General features: G+C 40.4%; 1 protein-coding gene across 6 annotated transcripts in view; it reads right to left on the bottom strand.

The window, feature by feature from the left end:
* Window positions 1–21822, bottom strand: part of GAB1 (GRB2 associated binding protein 1) — a 95737-nt gene that overhangs the window by 29517 nt on the left and 44398 nt on the right. For 3 of the 6 annotated variants that reach the window (XM_066186453.1, XM_066186449.1, XM_066186450.1), the window contains exons 2-3: window positions 21487–21634; window positions 10024–10318 (exon numbers count right to left, since the gene is read on the bottom strand). In XM_066186453.1, the coding sequence (XP_066042550.1) occupies window positions 10024–10318; window positions 21487–21634 (443 nt within the window). The remainder of the gene's footprint in view (window positions 1–10023; window positions 10319–21486; window positions 21635–21822) is intronic. The other 3 variants (XM_066186451.1, XM_066186455.1, XM_066186454.1) reach the window with 1 other exon arrangement.

Below are 21822 nucleotides of genomic sequence, written 5' to 3'. Positions count from 1 at the left end.
CAAGGCCTGGCCACTCTCAACATCTGAAAATCAACAGGAAAACTGCTGCTTTTGCAATAGGAGATCCCTTACAACTACCAAAGTAACGCAAAGGTACAACAGGTAACACGTTCCACTAAGCCCCCTGATTACATACCCGAATTTTTTATTGTTGTGCAATAAATGAAGCAGTTGTGGTTGGGTTGGTTTTGGCTTCCTTTTCTTGTTTTGCTTTGGCTTACTTTGGACTTCTTTCGGGGGGGGGGGGGGGGGAGAGGAGGTGTTGCACTGTGGTTTACTTTTTAAATAACCTTATCTTTATAATTCTTATCCACTTCCTATCCATAGGATATTCTAAAGTACCTTCTTTTTTCCTTCCAAATACATTTATCCAGACTATTAAATTATCTGGGAGACTAGAAAATACTGACACCATCAAACATTAAACAATCATTTGGCTTTTTCATTGCTTTAATGATACATTGACTAAGAACAACGTAATTAAGCAAACTATTTCCCAATTATCAAGGCTCCCTTGCAGCTCGCTGTACATTCCAATTTGCACATCCCAAGAATGGACTCTGATTATTAGCATTGTTTAAATGAACATATTATTATCCAAAGCTCCTGCTCCTGTCAGGCTTACAGGCACTACAAAGTAGCTTCATTCAGCTTCTGCTTCCCAGCACTACCCTGGGAAAAACCAGATGAGCAGCCCAGAACACAGCCCTCCTGCTTCCAGTTCTCTCTACACCAGGTACAAGTGATTTAGACATGGAAATAGAAATAGCAGCACTTGCTTTGAACTCCCATGGCACCTAAACAGGCTCAGAAATTAAATCCCACCACACCCATGTGGGTGGAAGAAGTCTAGGTGTATGAAAATTCTTCAACTCAACCTACCTGAAAAGGTAGGATAGCCTAAAAAAAGTTATTATGAAGGGTTGTGGCTGACCTATTCATCAAACTAGTTAGCAGAAGAAAGGAAAAACCAGACTATATCGAGGGATCACACACATAAAAAATAAATTGATGGACCCAGATCAGATAAATAATAGTACAGAGAGGTTTGTAATTCATAAAATCTTTATACATCATGTTTCTTGAAACACATATTCCTGAAAATTCCTGACCACATCCTATAGTTTGAAAAATGGGGAAAAAAAGATAAAATTCCTTGCATTAACTGTTCCCTGAAAACTGTTACTTTAAATAGCCAATGTTTACTTAAATACCCTTGTCTTTGTAATTCCCAGGCACTTCCTATTTATGTGTATTCTAGAGTCACTTCTTTTTCCCTTTCAAATACAGCAGTACTTGGATGCAAAAGCTACTAAAAAAGTAGTTTATTTCCTACACGCTGAAATATAAAACATGAACAATTTTCTATGATTTAGGAAATTCGAGAGCTTGAAGGAGCCTCTTAGAGGCACCTACTAATGTTCCTTGATTCCCCTAATGCAGAGGCTCAACAGCAGGAACAGAAAAGTGCCTGAATGGACCTACCAAAAACGTACTTCTTGTTCCTGGAAAAGTGGCAGTGGGAGAAAGGACAAGCAGCTCTCTGCCCTGTCCCCTGCAGCTCTGAGGCGTGCAAGTAAATTTATGCTCCAGCAAGAGTGGGGAAGAAAAGTTTCCTGCCAAATACACCAGTCTTTGACCACACTTAGAGATGAGATCCTCAAGAGTTTCCCTGCGCCACAGTCCCCACCCCATTCCTGGGCCCTGGCTACGCACAACCCCCATGTCATTGGAACTGCTGGGTGCCAAGTTCACACGAGGGGAAAAAAAGCAATCCAACAGGATATCCTTGGGGCTTTCTGGGAAGCTGGGTGTGTCAGTCAGCCCTCACGCAGTCAGGAGAGCCCAACAGGTACACAGTGAGGTGCCTACGTGACCCGACGCAATTAAACAGACCACGCGCTGGCATTCCCAGGAACAGCAGCAAGACTCGAGGGGAACTTTCCAGGGAAAAATAAAATCAAGAATTTTGAAAGAGGACCAAAGCATCCACAAAGTCTGATGTAGTGCTCTGGCTTCTGGGGCACCCCAAGACAGAGGCTGCTTCCATAGCCTCTGGCACACCGTTCTCTGAATTTCTCCTGTTTCTTTGAGTGCTTTTATATTTTTGACCTTTACTACCATCCTGTGGCAGTGAGGTCCACCCCTTAGTACACATGACATGAAAACCCACTTCCTTTAAAATCTGCTGCCTGCTAGCTTCACCTGATACATTTCAGCTCCCATCTTCAAAGAAACTGTGAACAATTGCCTTCCACTCATAATTCCCATTCCCAACTTTACACAACTTTGTCGTAGTTTTTACTGAGTTGCTGCTGCTTAATTTTTCCCGGTGCAGAAGACATTTCATTGCACATCTGGTTTCCCGTTACCCTCACCTTTCCTAGCTCTGCTACTTTTTCGTTCCTGAGAAGGAAAATGAACTATTTCACGCAAAGCACACACACACACAAAAAAAAGTCTGGGACACACTTACTGATTTACAAAGACATAACAATGATTCATTCTGCTCCTTTCCTAACCTTTCCCTTTCAATTGTTACTGAATATTCAAGGTGAGGCTGTCCAGCTGTCTGGAAGCTTTATGATCTGTTCTCCAAGCAAGGATTTGGAGCCCATTAATGTTAATGGATCGTTAGGGACACTTTCCTTCTGATGAGTTGCCTCATTTATTTTGACACAGATAAAATTGATAAAATCCCTGATCCTCCTACAGATGTGTGTAGGGTTTCTTTGAGATTGGTGTTTGTGTGGTTTGGTTGAGGGGTTTTTGGTTTTGTTTTTTCAGCATATAGAGCATTAACTATTAAAATACCAACTTTCTGGTCTGAAATCCATCTCCATACAGGCATTTTTTATGTGCTAAATAGCGTAGGCTAATGCCAGATTTAAAGATCTACTGAACTTGGTCTAAAGCACTTCAGATTTGCTCTATGCATTGGTGCCATTTCAAATTTGACTTTGAGGGAAACAGGACTGTTAAAACTTTCATCACTGAGCAAATGAAGGCTCTTTGCCTATCGGCACCCTCTCAAATATTCTCTTCAGCCACGTACTCCTGAAGCTGCTCTGAAGGAAAGTTTCTCTCTCAGCAGCCCATTATGATTTCAAAGAGTACAATCATCAACTTGCTCCGCTTTGGATTTAGCAGATTTTTAGGGAAGGGGTCATCTGCACACCAAAGAGCGTTGTAAGTCATTTGGTTTGTTCCCAGAGCTCAGACACTCGGACCGCTTTGAAATAACTGGGAGCTGGAAAAACAGCCAGAATATTTAACATGCAAATGAGTCTAACAAGAATCCTATTTTGTTTTTATAATTCCTGCATTCAGTACAGCTAGAACAAGAAGCTTTCTCAAAACAGGGCAAGGGGTTTATCTTTTCTCAGTTGGCTTGTTATGAGCAATAATAGGCTTCATTTTCACTAGAATTTATACTTTTTTCCTCATAACCATTTGCAGATCTTATAAAATTAATGAGGTAAAAAGAGCATTTTCTGAACAAGAATAAAAAAAGGCTCCACTTTCTTCCTTCTTAACTATATAAAGCTTCTTTACTCCACAGGTTCCTATATATCTGTGCTTTGTGTACAACCTAGAAAATCTGAGTGTGAGAGTTTCCATTTAGAACTGGGTTTGTATTTTGGTTGGGGTTTGTTTTTTTTTTAATGAAAGCAAATATTAAATTGTTTTCTACACTATGATGTACAGTCTCTTAATATTCTAATTATGCAAAAACTTGAAATATTCTCATTGTGAACAAAACACAGAGGCCTCATTACAGCATGCATTTCTTTAAATGTCAAAATTGCAATCAAAGTAAGAAAACGCATTCTTTGCACATTGTAGGTAGAAATATGAAAAACAGAAATGGGATTTTATCATTGCAACAGTGAATCAGCAACAGATGTGCAATGGTGTGATTATTCTACTCTTCTGAGATGTTTCGTTCCATCCACTTACTATAATGCAGGTGTTATTAAAATAACCAGTGGCCAAGAAAATATCAGAGCAATAACTCATTGGAAAAATTCACAGATACAATAGTAAGAACCATTATTAAAAAAACAAACAAACAAAACCTTCATAACTTCACCTGAAACCTTAAAAGAATGTTTGTTTGAGAGATCCTGGAATCAAGGGGCCACATGCGCATGCACAGAGCACAGGCACGTGTATGCTGGTGGGCACTTGCTCTGTTCACACATGAACGCGATGGATGGGAGCCAGATCCAGCCCAGAAGGGGCACAGACACATGAGCGTGGATTTAGGTTTTGGCATTAAGTGATCAGCTTGGCATCAGTAGGAAATCTGTGCAGTAGAGCTCCCCATGGAACCTTTCGGCCACACCCAGAGAAAGTCCTTTCAACATTCTAAAAAAAACTTCCTATGCATTTCATAGGTTTATTTCCTTAGTTTAATATAATCTCACAGTGTCTCTCTCTTTCTGGAGATAAACATGATGGCCCATTTAAGGAATCAAGAATTCAGCTTTGCACATTATGTCTAGGACAACCCTGCCTCCTGCATCTGAACCAGAATCACAACCAACTGTTCCAGGTTCCATCACACGCTGAATTTTCCAGCTTTCAGAGCTAACATCTAAAATTTAGTCCTTACTATCTGCAGTTCATGTGTAATTTTATGCTGCACTTTTGGTTACCCATTTAAAATTTGAAAATACCAAAAGCATTTGCACTCGGAACTGACTCCCCCTCTCCACCTGCAATTTTCTTTTGAAGACAATTCATTGAAAGGGAGAAATAAGAGAAACATCTGTAGCCTGTTCTCCCCATCTTCACATGGCACACAGGCTGGGTGATGCAGGAAAAATAATCAAGGAGTCCTGTTATAGACCAGCTTCTGTAGCTGCTCGTGAAGAGAAACAGTGCAGCCCACCACACTAAAAAGGAATTTGAGAATTCTTTTTCTTCACCAAAAAGGCCCAGAGCTTTCCTTGGCAGAGCACGCTGCTCAGACCACATGGTGTTCCAGAGAGGCTTCCGTCACTCCTTGTGCTGCCTCCCAGCACTTCACAACTCACGGGATAGCAACCTGCAAAAAACTTTTCCACTCCTTCTCCCAGAGACTCAACAGTAATGTTAATAGCACAAGAGGTGTCCAGCAGGAGCAGGAGAAAACTAAGTTAATTACCTAGGCATAATAGATTCAGTTTATTTTTCCTCAAGGAAGAGCAGAATCACCTTCCATGTGAACTTCTGTTACATGCAGCTGTCAGCTTAAGATAATGACCTCAAACACACAAGATTAAGATTCTGATCATACCCCTGATAGTAAATTATTTTTAAATACATGTATTTTTGCCTCACATCTTGTAAGGGAAGACTTACTGCTGCAGATTTTGTGCTCTATTCATCACCATCATCTCACTAAACCACCTGTTCTTTTACGACATCATCTGAAGAAGAAGATGTCTTAGTCCTGTCTGCTGTCTTCTCTTTCTCCTCTGGATAACAGGCAATGATCATCTCAGCTCCAGCCACCAGCTACGAGCTCCATCAAACCCTTGATTATTCCTATGCCGTTTTGCTAGAAAGCTCTAATATCATTCTTCACAGTCTATCGTCTTCCTCTCAGTAATTCCAGCCTTAAAAAAATCATATTTGTCTCAGTGGCCATTATCCCCCAATTTTTACTTACTCAAAGTAAGGAACCATAAAAGCCTTCACAAAAGAGGTGTCTTTGTGCCACTATTCCTTCCAAACCTACTGCCTGACTTCTGTGACAACAGACCCGCAACTCTTCACTCCTAGCGGAGAGGGTTTCTCTCCTAATGCTTAACTCAGTTCTTTTGTTATTTTTTGCTGCACTCCAGACCATCAGTCACCCATCCTTCTGGCACGTCCCCTTTGAGCCAACAATTCTTTCTAGCTAATCGTATCTGAGAGATACAAAAACGCCTCAGCTCTTCATTAGTACATCATCTCCGTAGTGCAAACTTGTGGCAAATTTTTATTAATCTTATTACTCTGTCCTTGTACTTCTCTTTATGCTCTTCCAGAGTCTCCCTTCCCTCATCAGCTCAGCTATTTCTCTTCACTTTTGAGCCCTTTAAAGACCAAGGTCTCAAATATTCAACATATGCTTTTGGGATGGAGATTTTGCTTTGCCAAGTGTGCCATGACCTGTCATCAACTTGTTAAAGCTGTCAAAGAAGAGCATTTTTTATTTCTTAGAGGCAGGAAGGGCACCCTAAACACCTCTCATACCCACTATTTATTAATCAAAGACAAGGAATCAGGATGGGAGAGTGAAGTTATGTTCATCCTGTCAAGTCTCTGTTATTGCACCCAAGCAATGATCAGTATGTAGTGCACGGATTATCCGAACATCCTTTTAAAAAGCATGGCTATTTTTGGTTAACGAAAAATAATTTTACTGTTCCAAAGGCAAAAGAATATGAGGGCATACATCAGATAGCAGCAGCCTGAACAGAAACTTTGAAAGCATTGTGTGTGAAGCAAGCTGCAGCTCCTTCAATGCATGGCCCTTAAGATGACAGAAACTTTTGTTCACCACATTTTATTATTTGTGTAAATGTAATTGTAGATTTCAACGTCTTGGTCTTCCCTTTTCTCCTCTTCTTCTCTACCTTGTTACTTCATCTGGTTTATTTTGCTACTACTATCTTTATTCAAATGAATACATGCAAGTAACATGTTTGCATATAGTAAGATCATTTCCTCCTTTCCCTGCTCTGCCAAGCACGCAACTCCCTAAATTACAGAAACATGGAGCTGGATCACATATAAAACATTTATCGCAGATGTCTACTAAATTCTAGGGAAGGACTTTCACAGCCTGTGCTAAGATATCCTTCGAAGGGTTTTCTTTATCGTTACATCACTCACTGAGAGAAAAACAAGTTCTCTCCTCAGATAACAATGGATCCATGCCCTGCTTATCACAGCTTCTGTTTTGAAAGTCAGTTCTTCACTCCGTATCTCCTTCTCAGGGAAAAAAAAAAAAAAATCCTTCAACCTTTCTTCTCACCAGTCACTTTTAAAAGAACATTTCCTATATTTCTACCTTTCTTTAAACATTTATCCTCATCGTTCTGAAAGTTCAGGCCATGGGATTTCAGAGGACGTCTCCACAGCAGCAGGCACAAAACAGCCATTACCCATCAGGTCCACTCCGTCTCTCCATCCCACTAGAGTTCAAAGTGAAACACTGCTGACACATTTTTGCCTTGTAGTTCCATTTTAACCTCTAGATGATCTATTATATCACGATCTTACAGAGAAAATATGAATGCTAAAAGTGCAGTGTGAAACTCTGTGGCAAACCCAAACTCAATGCTCATTTTTAGCACCTCCCAACTTTACACATGTGTTTTAAACAGAGAGATGATACAGAAAGGTTTTACAGCTACCATTTGAAAACAAGAAGCATTAGCTGAATAAAACATATCAAATACCCAGAAATTTAATTTTTAAAAGTAAAAGAATCATTTACCTTATTTAAAATAAAATATTCCTTCCTGTTTCAGCCTTAAGTTTGAAATCCCTAAATCACTGTGAAACTTTTCTTAAAAGAAAGTCCCTAAAAAAATCCAAATATTGCATTTACTGTAATCATAATGCAATCATTACAGATTGCACTACACTATGATGCAACCAGAAATGTGAACACTCTATGCTTATAAATATGATCAAAGAACATAAATTTGTCTACTCTGTCCAAATGCAAATGTAATATTGCAGATCTTCACAATGAAGAGATTCCACGTGCATAGATCAATTTCTAGTGGGATGGTCAAAACAAAGCATTAGGTAAAAATGAGTACTCAAAATAATTTCTAATGAAATAATACAAACCCCAAACATTACACCACAGGAACTGCTGAGTCTTTGCTATGTATGAAAGGAGCTGCTCAAAGCTACTCTGAGCTTTACTCTTCTCTACAGTTAAGAGCGGCTCTTTCTCCCCCATTCGTCCCAACACCAAAACAACAACTCCACGTTTGTTTTCTAATAGCAGTAGCCACTGCCATCTTGCAAATTTTTTTTTTATAAATCCAAGGAAGCCAGGAACAAATCCAAACGTTCCTGGATTTCCAAATGAACCCCAGCAGGGGCAATAGGGCAGTGGGGTCCCATTTCCCGATTGAGCAAAGGATGCCAGTGACGCTCACAACACAACTCTTAATCAGTCTGGCAAGAGACGTTTTGTCCAGCTTCAAAGAAAACCATCTTCTGCTTCTACAGGCTAATAGAAAGATTGGTTATACTCCTTTTGTTTAGCTCCAGACTAAAATAATAGTGCACTTTTACTGTCTGAACTTCATTTGTTCTTCAACTTCCCAAAATAAACTGCAGGTGAACACAGATTTTATAAAGTACATTTACGACCTGCTCTTCCACTGGCAGGAAGATTCATCTTGGAAAAATAAGAACTTGGCAATAAACACTCAGCAACTGCTTTTCCCATTTTCCTTTTATTAAAATTCTTCCTCAATGCACTGCAAAGCATCACTAAACCCACAAAACAGATAGTACTGTCAACTCTCAATCATGTGAAGTAAAGGTGTTGGAATAATTCAGCCAAAGCTAAAATGCCAAAGATGAAACATGCAATGAGAGTACAATGGAGAGAAGTTATCAATAGAATTGACTGAAGCAAAAACTCAGTTTGTGAGGGCATAGTTACATCTCTCCACATCCATGGCAGGTTTAATCTTCGGTTCAATGACAGAGAACTAAGGGCTAACAATACACCAGCTCTCAGAGGAAAGGTCTGACGGTTTTGATGGGAGCCCAGCTCTCTGTTCCGTGCAATGGACACGTGCTCCGTTGTGCTCTGCCAAAGACCTGCCAGGTGAACAAGTTTCCTCCATAGATCCCAGATTCCCAGTTTGCCCCCAGAACCAAGGATTTCTGCCCACAGCTGCACTGGTGCATTGCCCCCCTGCCCACCCCTCTCTGGAACACAGGGATGCCTGGCAGGCTGAGCACTGAATCCCATGGCAGTGGCCCTCCGAGGTGTGCTGTGGGTCCTGGCCGTGCTCAGGATACCACAAAAACATGCTGGAACTTTCATAAAAAGGAGCACCCTTCCCCAGCTTTGATTAGAGTGGCAATTCAAAGATGGGGTTTTCAAGACAAAGTTGTAGTTCAAAACTGCAATAAGGAGAAAGAAAAGGGCCCCTTCTTCAGAACAGAATAGTATTTTCCAGACACTTTTGAAGATTTGGCTGGAGCAAAGTGATGCAAGCCCCTTTTTCTCCTTTACCTCCCTCAATCCACAATCCTATAGAAAGCAGGGATTTAATTCTAGCTCCTTCAGTCAGGCATGCCTTATGTATAACCCTCTTACCACTCCTATTTAATCTTTTCTTGGAACTGAGCACAGAGCTACAGCAAGTCATGTAACTCACTAATCTCCAAAAGGAATGCAGGAATAATAGGTAAATAAATAAGAATGGATTCGGGACAAGCAATGGCCACAAGGTATTTGCAAGGAATTAAACACACCATCATGTTTCCTACAAGCTGCCTTCATACAATATCTATTTTGGTAGGATTAGAGTTGGGCAGTGCAGAACTACAGGTTATTTTTCATTTGTTTCAGCTGATGGGGGGTGGATTTCTTTTCCCCCAAATTTCAAAGCAGACGGAGAAATGGTAATATTAGAAACCTGACATTTTGCACTCATTCCTGCTTGCATAACCGTATGTTTTTATACCAAATGGGACTCCTTTGATGATTATGAAGATCTACTGCTGTGCATGATTTTACTTAGACATTTTTCCTGTACTCCCCAGACCTAACATCACGCAGAACAGAAGAGCGTCATCCAAGTTCTATGGCACGCCTAATTTGTTACAAATTCTGAATATCTCCCTCTGTTCTGCTTACTTTTTTTCCAGGGTAACAAGGAAGTTTCAATGCCAATACACACAAGTTTTACAACATATGCCAGCTAAAGATAGTCATCTGATCTTTGAAACATTCTTCACACGTAGGCACCGCACTTTCTCAGAAAAAGCAACAGAACTTACCCTCATCTGTAGGGTTGAACCCACAGATATCACAGATACATCGAACCCACTTATTCATCTCCTCCTCGCTGTCTGCTACCAAATAGAAAACTCGGTCTATAGTGTTGATGTCAAAAATATAGCTGTTTTCAAACTCCTTTTTGTTGAATGTTAATCCAGCATCCACTTGTTGACACAGATTTAAGTCAATAATACGGATAGGCTTCTTGGCATGGTCATTTTTGTAGTATTCCAATACATCTGGATCCCCCGTTAAGCGGCCGCTCCGAAGCACAAACCATCTTCTCTTCCATGCCTGGAAAATGGGGAGAGAGAAAAGGGAGAAAAATTAGAAGGAAGAAATCACACTTTACCGCCTTTTGTGCGTGGTTTCAGCCTGGGTTGAACCAAGTATTTCAATTTTTATACTAGGAGATTACGCACCAAATATCCACATTTATTTAGGTATTGTTATAGCGGTGGACTTGAGGATTAGTGAATTTGTCTTTTAAATTTTATAGCTCGGCTTTGTTGGTAACAAGTGGATATATAAATTAAATCACTGTTTACAAAACAAGAAACCATGAATACACTCAAGAAAAAAGTGGGGTGGGGACCAGGAGAGAGGGAAAAAAAGGCACACAAAAAGAGCTTCTGAAAGAAGCTCTCACAGGCATGGGAAAGACAAAATAAAATACATCTTTAAGTGCTCCATGGGGTTTTGTTTCCAATATCTGTTGTTTCAGGCTAATGCATTTTAACGGAATTTTTCACTGATACTCAATGAGTGACCTGCATTTAAAGAACAGACAATGCTCACATTGTACATGCACCTCGATGCCAGGGGAACTCTGCACTCAGAACCTCATCACATTTCTACAGCAGTACTTCTTACAGAAAAAGAGCAATGTTATTATTTTTTGAAACTCTTAGAGAGATGGGGATGGAGAGAATGACCAAATGTTATAGTTTTACCACATAAACCCAGTCTTTGGGGAAGATACAGAAGAAATGAATTTGATACTCTGACACTGTGCCTATTATACCAGCCCTCCTGATGCTGCAGAAAGAAGCTGGTCTAAGAGAAAAGCAAAAGCAAAATGTCTCATTCTCTAACTAATCCTCAGCTGCCTTTCATCCTGTGGGCCTCCATCACCTGCCATAATTCTCAAAGACCTTAACTCAAACCACACAGCCAAGCTCAGCATACAGCTGTCCTGCTGCTTCCAAGAGCATCTTTATTGCCCCACTTGGCTGCACTTTTGCTCCTCAGCTCTACCAGCAATACTATGCTAGCAGCTTCTTTTTATACCCCAGTGCCAGGGTGATGGGCACAGCAGAAGAAACCAGACATACTGCCACTGCTCACTAGGAGAGCTGCACTGCTTTCACCTGCGAAATCCGAAAGCAGAGCCCAGACACAGCGGGGAGCCACCCCTGTGTCATCGGTTTGTTTTGTTTTTGTCACCTTACACTTTTCAGCAAAGTTGGAGACCAAGGTAAATCAGTGCAGTAGCCAAGCCACTGTGCATTACACCACAGACCCACACCGTGCCCCAAGATACACCACTTTCAACTTCTTTAGGATGTTCAAACAAGGTTGTCAGCTAGTTCTTTGGAAGAAAAAAAAAAAACAAACAAACAGCAGAAGAACTGCATAAATAAGACAGGTGAGTGCATTTTCCTTTCAGCCAGTCCTGGCTGTGTGCTAACCAAGGAAAGGAGAGGAGCCAGCAAGGATGGTCCCAGAAGGGCTCAAGATGTGTGATGTCCTTTAAACACTGGGAGAGCAGCTTTGAAAACAAGAGTTTCTTACTGTGTATTAGGGAAAGATTCGGAGCCATTTTTGCGAGGCCCAAGAGTGCATTCGTTTCACTTTTCGTAGGTGCTACCTTCAAACAAACTAGTGGAAGGAGGACAAATGGGACAAGGAGCAAGAACTGCACTGCCATCTACCCACTCTGAACAAGAGCTTTGCCCCAGAGACTGACAAAACCCTCACTGTGAAGTGGGCATGCCTTTGTGAGGCATCAAGCTTAGGAAGCTACTATGAAAAGACAGTACAGAAAACAGGAGAAAAGGAAAAAGGACAAACAGTTTAATTAAGGCTTGTGATCCATTCTCCAACTACCAAAGCTCTAAAAGTTTTTTGATTTTAAGATAATGTCTATACTTTACAAAGCAATTGTATTTCTTGTAGTTCTGAACAACAGCATCTATTTTTAAATGCTGAACTATGTGAATCAAGTCAAAGTCTCAAGCAACTATTTCCATGGTGGCAGTAAGTTTAACTGGGTGAACAGTTGAAATGTAGAAGATGTAATAGATTAAACCCCTTTGACTTAGATTTCAAATGTGAGTAGCAGCACAGCTGGATAAGCACCATTTAACAGTGACCCAAAAACATTAGCAGAGTTTGTTTTGTTTCCTGCTTCCAATTCAAGTGACAACTTAGATGCTGAGATAACAGGAAACTTCAGCAGAGGAGCCTCTCTCCAGGCAAGGCTGATCACAGATAACTGCTACAAACTGCTTCAGAAACAAGCTTTATCTTTAACCTCAGCCTTCAGTCACTCAGATGAAATTTTCAAAGCAGAAATCAGGAGGAAAGAGATTAGAGACAGGAGAGGAACCGGAGCAATTGAAAAGCACCATGCATTTTCTCTCACAGTTTGTGCGACAACAAAACCCCATGTGAAAAACCTCCATCAACTCTGTATCGACCAGGCGTGCCTCTGCTAAAAGTTTATTTCTAGTACTGTGTTAGGGAATGAATTAGCAATCCTGACAATTTCTGTTGAGTATTAATGAGTAAATAGGACTCTAAAACTGAGAAAAACCACTGAACTAAAAAGAATTTCCTTTCAGCCCTTCAGGCTACAAAACAGCAACTCTTAAGTATCTAAAACATTGAATTTAGCCTGCTAGCACCTGCTACTATTTTTGAAGAGTTTTCACATAGTGCATATGCGAACATTTATTTCAGTCCTCTAGTGAGTCACACTCTGAAACTGGCACAGATTCTATTCAAAAACAAAAGCAATTCCATAAACTACACACTAATAAGGCAGATACAAAGGTTCTCTGGACTACAGTACAAAGCACAATTTAGCAGCAGAATAAAGCTTAAAGCTAGACAAGCGAACTGACATCAGCACCCTTGCTAATCATAGTACAAAAGCGCCTCTATACTTTGTCAAAGTGCAAAATGAGCTCACATAAATCACCCTTTGTTATTTGAAAATATCTGGGATTCTTAAAGCCTGATCTATTTTTAACATTTCAGGATTTGTCGCTGCAGCGAAAGCTGTGCGCTGCCCCACTGAAGTACAGAATATTGTGCTATTTGTGTTACATGTGCAAGGAAGAGTTCCTTCAGCAGCAGCTGCCCAAAGAACAATCTCTAAAAGAGAGAGTGCATGTGTGCAAATACATACCTATGCAAGTTTTATTTTTTTTTTTTTTAGCCCATTTGGCCATTTTTGTTTGAAAATTTTGTGTTTTCTCTTACAGAAGAGCATGCTACAAACGATTTCTCATAATCACTCGAAAAAAGATGCAACCAGTTTATGTTGCAGGAAAGTTAAAGGTACCAATTATTTATCTGTCACGTAACTGATGTCATTATCAGCCATACGTTATCAAACACTGGTTTTCTGTGCTAGAAGTCAACTGCTTTGAATTTAAGAAGTCGAAAAAATAGCCAGAATACTACTTAAACATTTTGTAGTTATTTAATTCTGGGAAGAAATTTGAGCAAAAAAAAATTTAAACGAAAGATTCACTCAAATATATAAAATACGTTATTAATATAAATAGGGTTTAAAAATATATTTCATAACTATACTAGCACTTAGTCGCTAAACACTGCTTGCAGAGCAAATACCTAACTCAGAAGAAAAATGGCTCCTTTTAGAAGTGTTGTAAGGCAAACATCGTGGCAATCAAGTTCACCCAAAGCCTGTGTAGGCTTCGTAAATTATTACAAAACATAGTTTAACAAGGTTTGCTGCTTTCCCCTCAGTGTAAGAAAGGCCTTGTGTGCCTCTCAGCTTGTTTTCTCCTCCGGGCTGCTCAGCACATCAGCTGGCCCAACACAGGACACCACCACGCCTGCCAAACATTGTCCTGCTTCTGTCATGAGACCATCGCATCATGAGACCATCATAACTATAGAAACGAGCTTGTTTGCCTGCTTTTGAGGGAGGCTGAAATGTGACAAGCTGCTCCCCCACAGAGCATCAAATGATCAAAGGAACAGTGGAATTCTGTATTTTTCACACAGCATTTTGGGTAAGTTACAAAGTAAAACCAAGACATTTCTAGGATTAGGGGGGGTTTTTTGTTGGTTTTTTTTTTTTTTTTTCCACTAAGGTATATGCAAATTGCTGATTTCAATGTGAATGAATGAGCTAAGAAATTGACAGAAAGCATCATGCAACAGTGTTTGAGTTTAGTTGGGTTTTGGCTTTTTTTTTTAACCACCGCATACTACTGTGTGCAGTACACAAAATTTACAATACATTCTACTTACAAGACGTATACCTGTTAAAGAAGCTGTAGCTATACTTCCCTTAATCTTTACACTTATGGATTATTTTCCTCTCCCCTCTCCTCATATACACTCGAGATGTACCTCATTCAGCTGCTGCCTGTAGTTCAAAGACATAGGAAATAGTGGATGTATATGTAAATGGAAGGGAAAGGAAGGAGGAAGGGGCAGGAAAGAGCAGATAATTGATATTTTTAAAGGGATTTAACCTTCCATTTAGATCCCCTTAAGCTGTTGCTGAAGAGGCCAAAATGATTACATGAGATGTTTAAATAAAAGCTTAGAGATGTTAAGTCAAAGACAGCTTTTTCTGGTCCATTCTTCACAGAATTAGCTCTGACATGGCCAAGGGACTGCTGACTGATAAATTGACCAATTATCCTTCTGTAGTTTCCTACAGTTATTACCCACCATTCTAAGGCTGCTTAAAGCTGATTTTTCCTCTTCTAGGACATTTGCCACCATTTTTCTTCAGGGTAGCATCCAGTCAAAAAAACTTTTCAAAACTCCTGAGCGCTGGCTAAGTCAAAGAGGGTATTATCCCTTATACTCCACCCCAGTAACACTGCTGATAAACATTTCCCCATGTAAGACCAGTAAACTCAAGAATAAAATTACAAATCTCAGGCCTTCCTTCTCATCTCTCAAGTGTGCAGATGCTTGTGCTTAGGTTTTCATCTCTGTCCTCAGAGAGTACTTTAAAAGGGAACTATTTGGCATCCTTGTCATCCTCCTTCCTCAAGAGACATCAATGAAGACCTGGCAGAAAGAAATTACCTACCCAGGGGCACAAGGAAGGCTCCAAAAAAATACCTGGTGTTTCATAAATGCCCAACAAGACATTTCCTTAGCCCAAAAGAACTTAAGAAGTAAACAGAAGACAGAACATGAATCAGAGAGACGTAAGAGCAAAAGAAGTGCAACAGCCTGAAGTGACTTCATAATGCCCTTGTGGACATTTAAGACCTGTAGCTACTACCGAGCATTTTTCAATTTTCTGCTGGGTTCAAGATTTAATTTTCTTTATGCTTTTTGCTCCCATCTATTTAATCTATTCCTCTCTTTCTACTTGTTTTTCAGTGCAAAGGTTAAACAACAGTGAAATTGGTACATGTCTTTGACAAACAACCAGAAAAAGGATCCCAAACAGCAGTTGACTATTTCTGCTCCTTTTTGCCTCCACATTTCCAGTGGCCAGGTATTCCAGCCACGGCAGAAGACAAACACACCTCTGGCACAGCTCCACTGACTCCTGCATTAGACCTGTGCTCTGCATCCCAGTAAAAGCTCAAATGAGACAAAAATAAAAGTGTTCCTTCACACTGTGCTTCTTTTTAAGTCCTGTTTGTGGTCAGCCTAGACCAGTGACAACTCTCACTGAGGAGCTGCATCCCACAAGGCACGTACTTGGGAGGACTGCCGGGAAGTAGCAGAAAGAGGTCACATTGGGTAACGGTACTTCCAGTACAGGACTTTACTTTTTCCAATTGCTGCTCTTCCAACGTGCAGGACTAACTCCAACATGGTCAAATTGCAAAATTTCAAATGTTTTCCCGAAGAAATTAACACTTGCAGATTTCCATATGGATTTCTATATAGATTCCTTATTTTGGGGTGTTTTAAGGAAACAGTTTTCTACAAATCTTTTAAAACCTTTTTGGTTTTGTGCTTTTTTTTAATCTGGTTTCTTTTTTAAAGGCCACATCATGAGCACCAGGAACCGAAGAATATATAATTACTAGTTATTTCTGAAACTCTTGTCATAACACCAACAGGCAATAGATATCCTCTTCCCTAAAAATGATGCCCTTTATTTTTTGAAACCTAAGACAGAACAACTAAACCAAGAACAAAAAAAAAAAAATCCCAAAGCATGTTTAGTGTCTTCATTCTGGCACAGCAGAATCTGCAATTCCATGATTTGACAATAGTCCAAACTGCTCTTAGTAGTGCTAGATACTAAGAAGTGCAAACAGATTGCAGGAAAACAAACAAATGTGATATGAGGAAAATACTGAATATGTTATGACTTTCTTTAAATACTTAAGACTTGTTTTCCAGGAAGCACCATCTTTTCTCACTGAGCAAAATAAGGAAAAAACAGTCTCAGTGGAAGTTTCCACTCTCCTGGCCATCATCCTGATCATCTGTTCCGAATACACACAAGGCCAAAATTTCCTGTTTTCAAACTATTGTCACCATTTTCTAGTCTTGTGCTGTCGATTCTAACTTTAGCTTGTTAAATAAACAAAACACTGAAAATCCAGCAGAACAATACTTCCACACACATTTACTCTGAGCTCTGTTTCATAACTGATGTTTCAGCATGTGAATTACTCTCCCAGCGTTAACTGAAGTGCCAAAAAAGGTACAAAATAAAATGCAGACAATGTAGCACAAACTGCTGCTTTATTTTGTGCATCTGAAACAAACTGAATATCTTCATTGTTCTCTCCATTTCGCATGGGAATTCTTAATTTTTTCTTGCCTTTTGAATCTTTTTTCCTACATCCTTATCCCTATTCCCAATGTGCAATTGTGCAGCCAGGTCTGTATCACCTCATTCACATTAAACTGATCCTCATTACAACTGGTTTCAGTAAATGCTTTTCTGCAACGTGCCAGAAATTTTCTAATGGCAAGCACAAACGTACTCCTGCACACCAGGGAATTACCACCATCTCTTCACCCAAGGAGAACCTATTCAGAGCTGTACAGAGATATAAAGCAGGAGCCCTGCAGCAGGACCAGGACCTGAGCCCCCATTTCACTGTCCCCAAGCCAGGACCAGTGACCAGATCATCTCCCTCTATTCCTACATCCTCTAATCCAATTGAAACGCTTATAAAAGTGCCACTGGTTCTGATCTCTTGTAAACCCACCTTTTCACTTCTGGTTGCTCTCCTCCACCACCCATCCTGTGTGGACAAGACATAACTCCTAGGAACTTGCTGGGAACACGTTCCCCATCACTGATCCGAGCTTGCCATCTCCTCTCACTACTCCATCTCACTCCTCTGTCAGCAATGAAGACACAACGCTCACGGCATGAGGTCTGTCTTGGCACAAGAAGAAATACAGCGGTTGCAGGTCCCTTACTCACACATCTACATGGTCTTTGGTTTGCTGCCCTGTTTCCCAGAATATTTCTAAAATTTGGTCATTTCCTCTCTGATCAGGAGCATGCTCTGATCATCCCCCTCTCTAGTCTTTCCCATATCCATCCTATTTGAAATAATGCTGCCAAGAGAATCTCCCTTCTCTCATTCTGATTACATCATCTTCTATTTTAAAGTTCTCCATTTACTGACTGGCTTTATTGGACTTTTGAGCCTCTTTTCCTATTTTGAGGCTATTTCTACTTAGGAAGATCTGTATTCTTACTTGACCCTGTCCCTCTTGCAAGTATCCCCCTATTGCTTTTTGCTCTACCACTGATACGAGATCTGGATCATTTTTCCTTCGCTCCTGCATCTCTCGTCTTTCTTTTGAAGGCTTCCATAAGCAAGGGCAAGACATCTCCTTCCTTCAGATTCCTCCTAGAGATCAGCCTCTTTGACAGTGCTTGTGATCACCCAACCAAATTACAATCTGGCTTTGCATCACATGGGTTTATTTAAGAAATAATGTTTTTGTGCATTCACCAGACAAAGGTTTGTTTGTTGAAGCTTTTTAAAAGTTCCTCCAGTCTTTTCATCAGCTTTTAATTAGAAGTCACTTCTCCCCACAACTCTTAATCTAAGAAAGCAAATCACTCGGGGTAGGCTCTGCCCTGTTTTTAGAAGTCTCTGCACATTGCTTATCACAACGATTACCAGCATGCTGACAGGACCCCCTTAACAAGACAAACACAGAAGACACCAGCCATGCCATTTGACTTAGATTCCCCTGAGCTCATGGGTGTAGGCTGCATGAAGCAACACCCAGAAAAATAAAGAATTCAGTATTTATAAAGATGTGAAAAATTCAAAGCTGAGAAGTCAAGCCTCCACTCCACTGGTATCAGCAGGTGCTTGCCCTCTAATGGCTGGGTATTAACTCTTTCACCATACACTTTTATCCACTCATTCCTCATTTCCTAGGAGGACAGTCGCTTTGAAGCAGTGTTTGTAACAAGTAGGGGGAAATTTCCCATTTCTCCAGATCACATGCCCGGTAACATTCCTGGGCTTCCTGTAATATTTTGTACAAACGGAGTTTTATTTTTTTCCTTCTTACTCTCCCATGTAGACATCTATCTTCATCATCTGTGAAAGACTTATACACTAGGAAAAGCAGGAGGAGACACTAGAATTTTGTAAAAACATGCCATTGCTAACAGGGGTTTGGATCCCCTAAAGGACACTGCGGTTGCAATGACCATACAACACATGCTTGCATCACATGCTTGGATCACTCAAGCATGCTCATTCTGCAAACAGTGCAAGAGTTTTCTATAGATGACAGGAGGCCAAGCCTTCTGCACATCATCTCTTCAACAAAATATTCATAGGCTTAAATCCTGTGCTTTGTACACCCCATGAAAGGGATTTGAGCTACAGAAGCATCAGTTTCTCCAACCTGAATAGGGAATGATGAATTAAGAGGGATTTAGCAATGAATTAAGGATGATGGTACAAAGATACCCCATAATTTCTACAGTGTGCCTCCCAAGTAACTAACCTGGTTTAACCTACCAGCTGTAATAAAGAAGCTTCTACCCATCCATTAACACACAGTCTCCAATGGAAATTCAGATTGTGTTTTAAATAATCCCTACAAATTAAACTTAGGACATGCTGACACTCCATCTTTATCCATTCCTCGTGACAGCAAGGATGCACAGCCACTGACATCTTTGCAAATCAACTATGTGCAGACCAAAGCAGGAGCCTCTCTTGCAAATGAGTCAGCCACTGCTCCAGCAATGAAAGGACTGACACTCAAGCCCTTTTCCTCAGGCACAGTGAAGGGACAGCTAAAGGAAACCTCTTGTTCTGCCACCGCTTCACAGGGAGAATCAGCACAGTAGTTTTGATATACTCTGCAGAGATGGCAAGGAAAGTTGCTATGAAAAGTAAAAGCTAAGACAAAATAAAAATCAGCATTCTGTCTGATAAATACATTCTCACTTTACACGGCTGACAATATTTACCAGCAGTTTTTTCTGAGCAGAACTGACCTGAAGAACTCCAGAGAAAAAATAATTTCAAAATAAACAAGCACAAAGTCCAAATTCTTCGCAAGACATTATGATACATAAATGCCTTTCACTATGCTCCTTAACCCTGAGTTTCCATTGTAGCAAAAACATTGTTTTTCCAACAATGCAAACAATAGTTTTAGATTCAAACAACTCACTGGCAGTAACAAAATGGTTAAGAAATTCAGAAACCAACATCACATACCAACAGCAAATTCAGCTACATACCAGGATAGTTGAAAATCGAGATGCTTCAATATAATTACTCAGATTAGCTTACAAAACACTCCTCTAGCTCTCATCAGCTCACATAAAAGAGTTTTCTCTTGCTGGACTGTGACAGAACCCTCGCAGCAGCGCACATTGTTAGGATGAACAGCTCTGCAGAACGTAAGCACCACAACCGATTCACAGCCAAGTGAACAGACAAGCAATCACAGCCCTTCGGTAACAGCACAAATACTAGGAGAAACTGTGTTCTTAGAGGGCTGTATGAACACACCTAACACAGACCCACAATGCACTGAAGCAATACATCACAGACATCACAGAGCTTCTGTTTGCACTTCATGGCACAAAACCTTTCTCTTGTTTTTGTTTTTTAGAGCTCGTGATAGGAGTGAAAAAATGGGTAGAGAGGTTTAGGTTCTTGCTTCAGAAACAGAATTCAGCAAGTTAACTTTTGTTAATCAAAACAAAAGCTCTTTTTGAGCAAAACCAATTTCAAGCACAAAGATAATGTTCTTTAAGGAAACCCCTGTTTACACACTCCAATTCATTCTCCCCATACCTAAGTTACAAAGCAGAAAAGGCAACAACATCAAGAGCACAGTTTTTGTCTAGTTTACCTCTTCAAGTCTTCAGAAAATTTAAGCAGTGTCGTGGCCATTTCAGTAGTTTTGTCTACCTCAAAAGAAGGAAAGCTTTCTTTTTCCTGCCGGCTTCCCACCTCACTCTACACCACCCTATCCTCATAACCTTTGACCAACAGGAAGCAGACACAATGGACTGAAAATAACAGCAATTGTAAGATTTTACATGATTTAATACATGAGGGGTGGGCTTAAGATTTGAAAAACTTCCCTTGCTTTGGTTTTTCAACAGCTGCTTAAAACACGTTATCTACATAGACTTAAAATGTTAGTTCAAAATCCCAGGCTGAATGGGGCTAAAAACTGTGAAACTTTTACTAGGCACTATCACGAGCACAGAGGTACAAATGCTTGCACACGCTGAGATTTTGTGTTTAAGTCACAGTCATTAGGCTGTTATACACAACAAACTTTGTTTTCCAGCAGTATGAGCAAGAGCAGTAGAAGTTTCTTAGAGCATTTTGTCTCTCTTTAAAAAAACTCTCATTTATCTGAACTTTTAGATCAGAAATAGGTCTATGTCCCATGAAATTAGAAGACGTTCTTGTAAGAAGTGCAAGCGTCCATTTAAACACTGCAGTTAATCCACGGTGACGGAAAGCCACAGATCAGTTTGCTAATACAAAGAGGACTTTTGCTAACTCTAAGTAGCCGAGATGCACTTTGTGGTGTAGAAGGAAAGATCTTCACTCCTCACATAAAAGCCCAAGCAACGATCCCATATATCTCTTCATTAGCAGTAAAATATTCATGTACTTTAGATTGCACCAACAGCTTGGCACACACGCTGCAGGGTTACGGGTTCCGAAGTCCAAATAGGCAATTACAGCGTTTCTTTTTATTAGTTTTCAAGTTTTTTTGCCCTGCACCCCGAGTACCTGCTGATTATCATTTTGCAAAGCCACAATCGCGTCCCAGGTTCCTCCTCTGCGGTTAGCCCACAACACACAGAGGTCACAGCCAGAAGAACAGAAGCACCAACTCAGAGAAGGACCGATCTCTTGTACCAGAGCTGCACTGTGTTTTCTGTACAAAGGAAGGGGCAGGGGGTGGGATAAAGGGTCAGTGTCACCTTTACAGAGTCCTGGTCCTGAGCACAGGACGAGCAAAGCCGAGGTTCCCCCACAATCAGAGAGGCTGGGAAGGCTCCTCTGCCTTGCAGACACCAAGCAAAAGTTCCAGCTGTGAGTATTACATGGGATAGCTACAAGCAT

This window comes from Chamaea fasciata, unplaced genomic scaffold (assembly GCF_029207755.1).
Source record: "Chamaea fasciata isolate MVZ Bird 193981 ecotype frontalis unplaced genomic scaffold, bChaFas1.0.hap1 SCAF_6, whole genome shotgun sequence".
NCBI classification, from domain to species: Eukaryota; Metazoa; Chordata; class Aves; order Passeriformes; family Sylviidae; genus Chamaea; species Chamaea fasciata.
The sequence above is the reverse complement of the archived record's forward strand: the minus strand, read 5'-3'. Positions and strand labels throughout refer to the sequence as shown.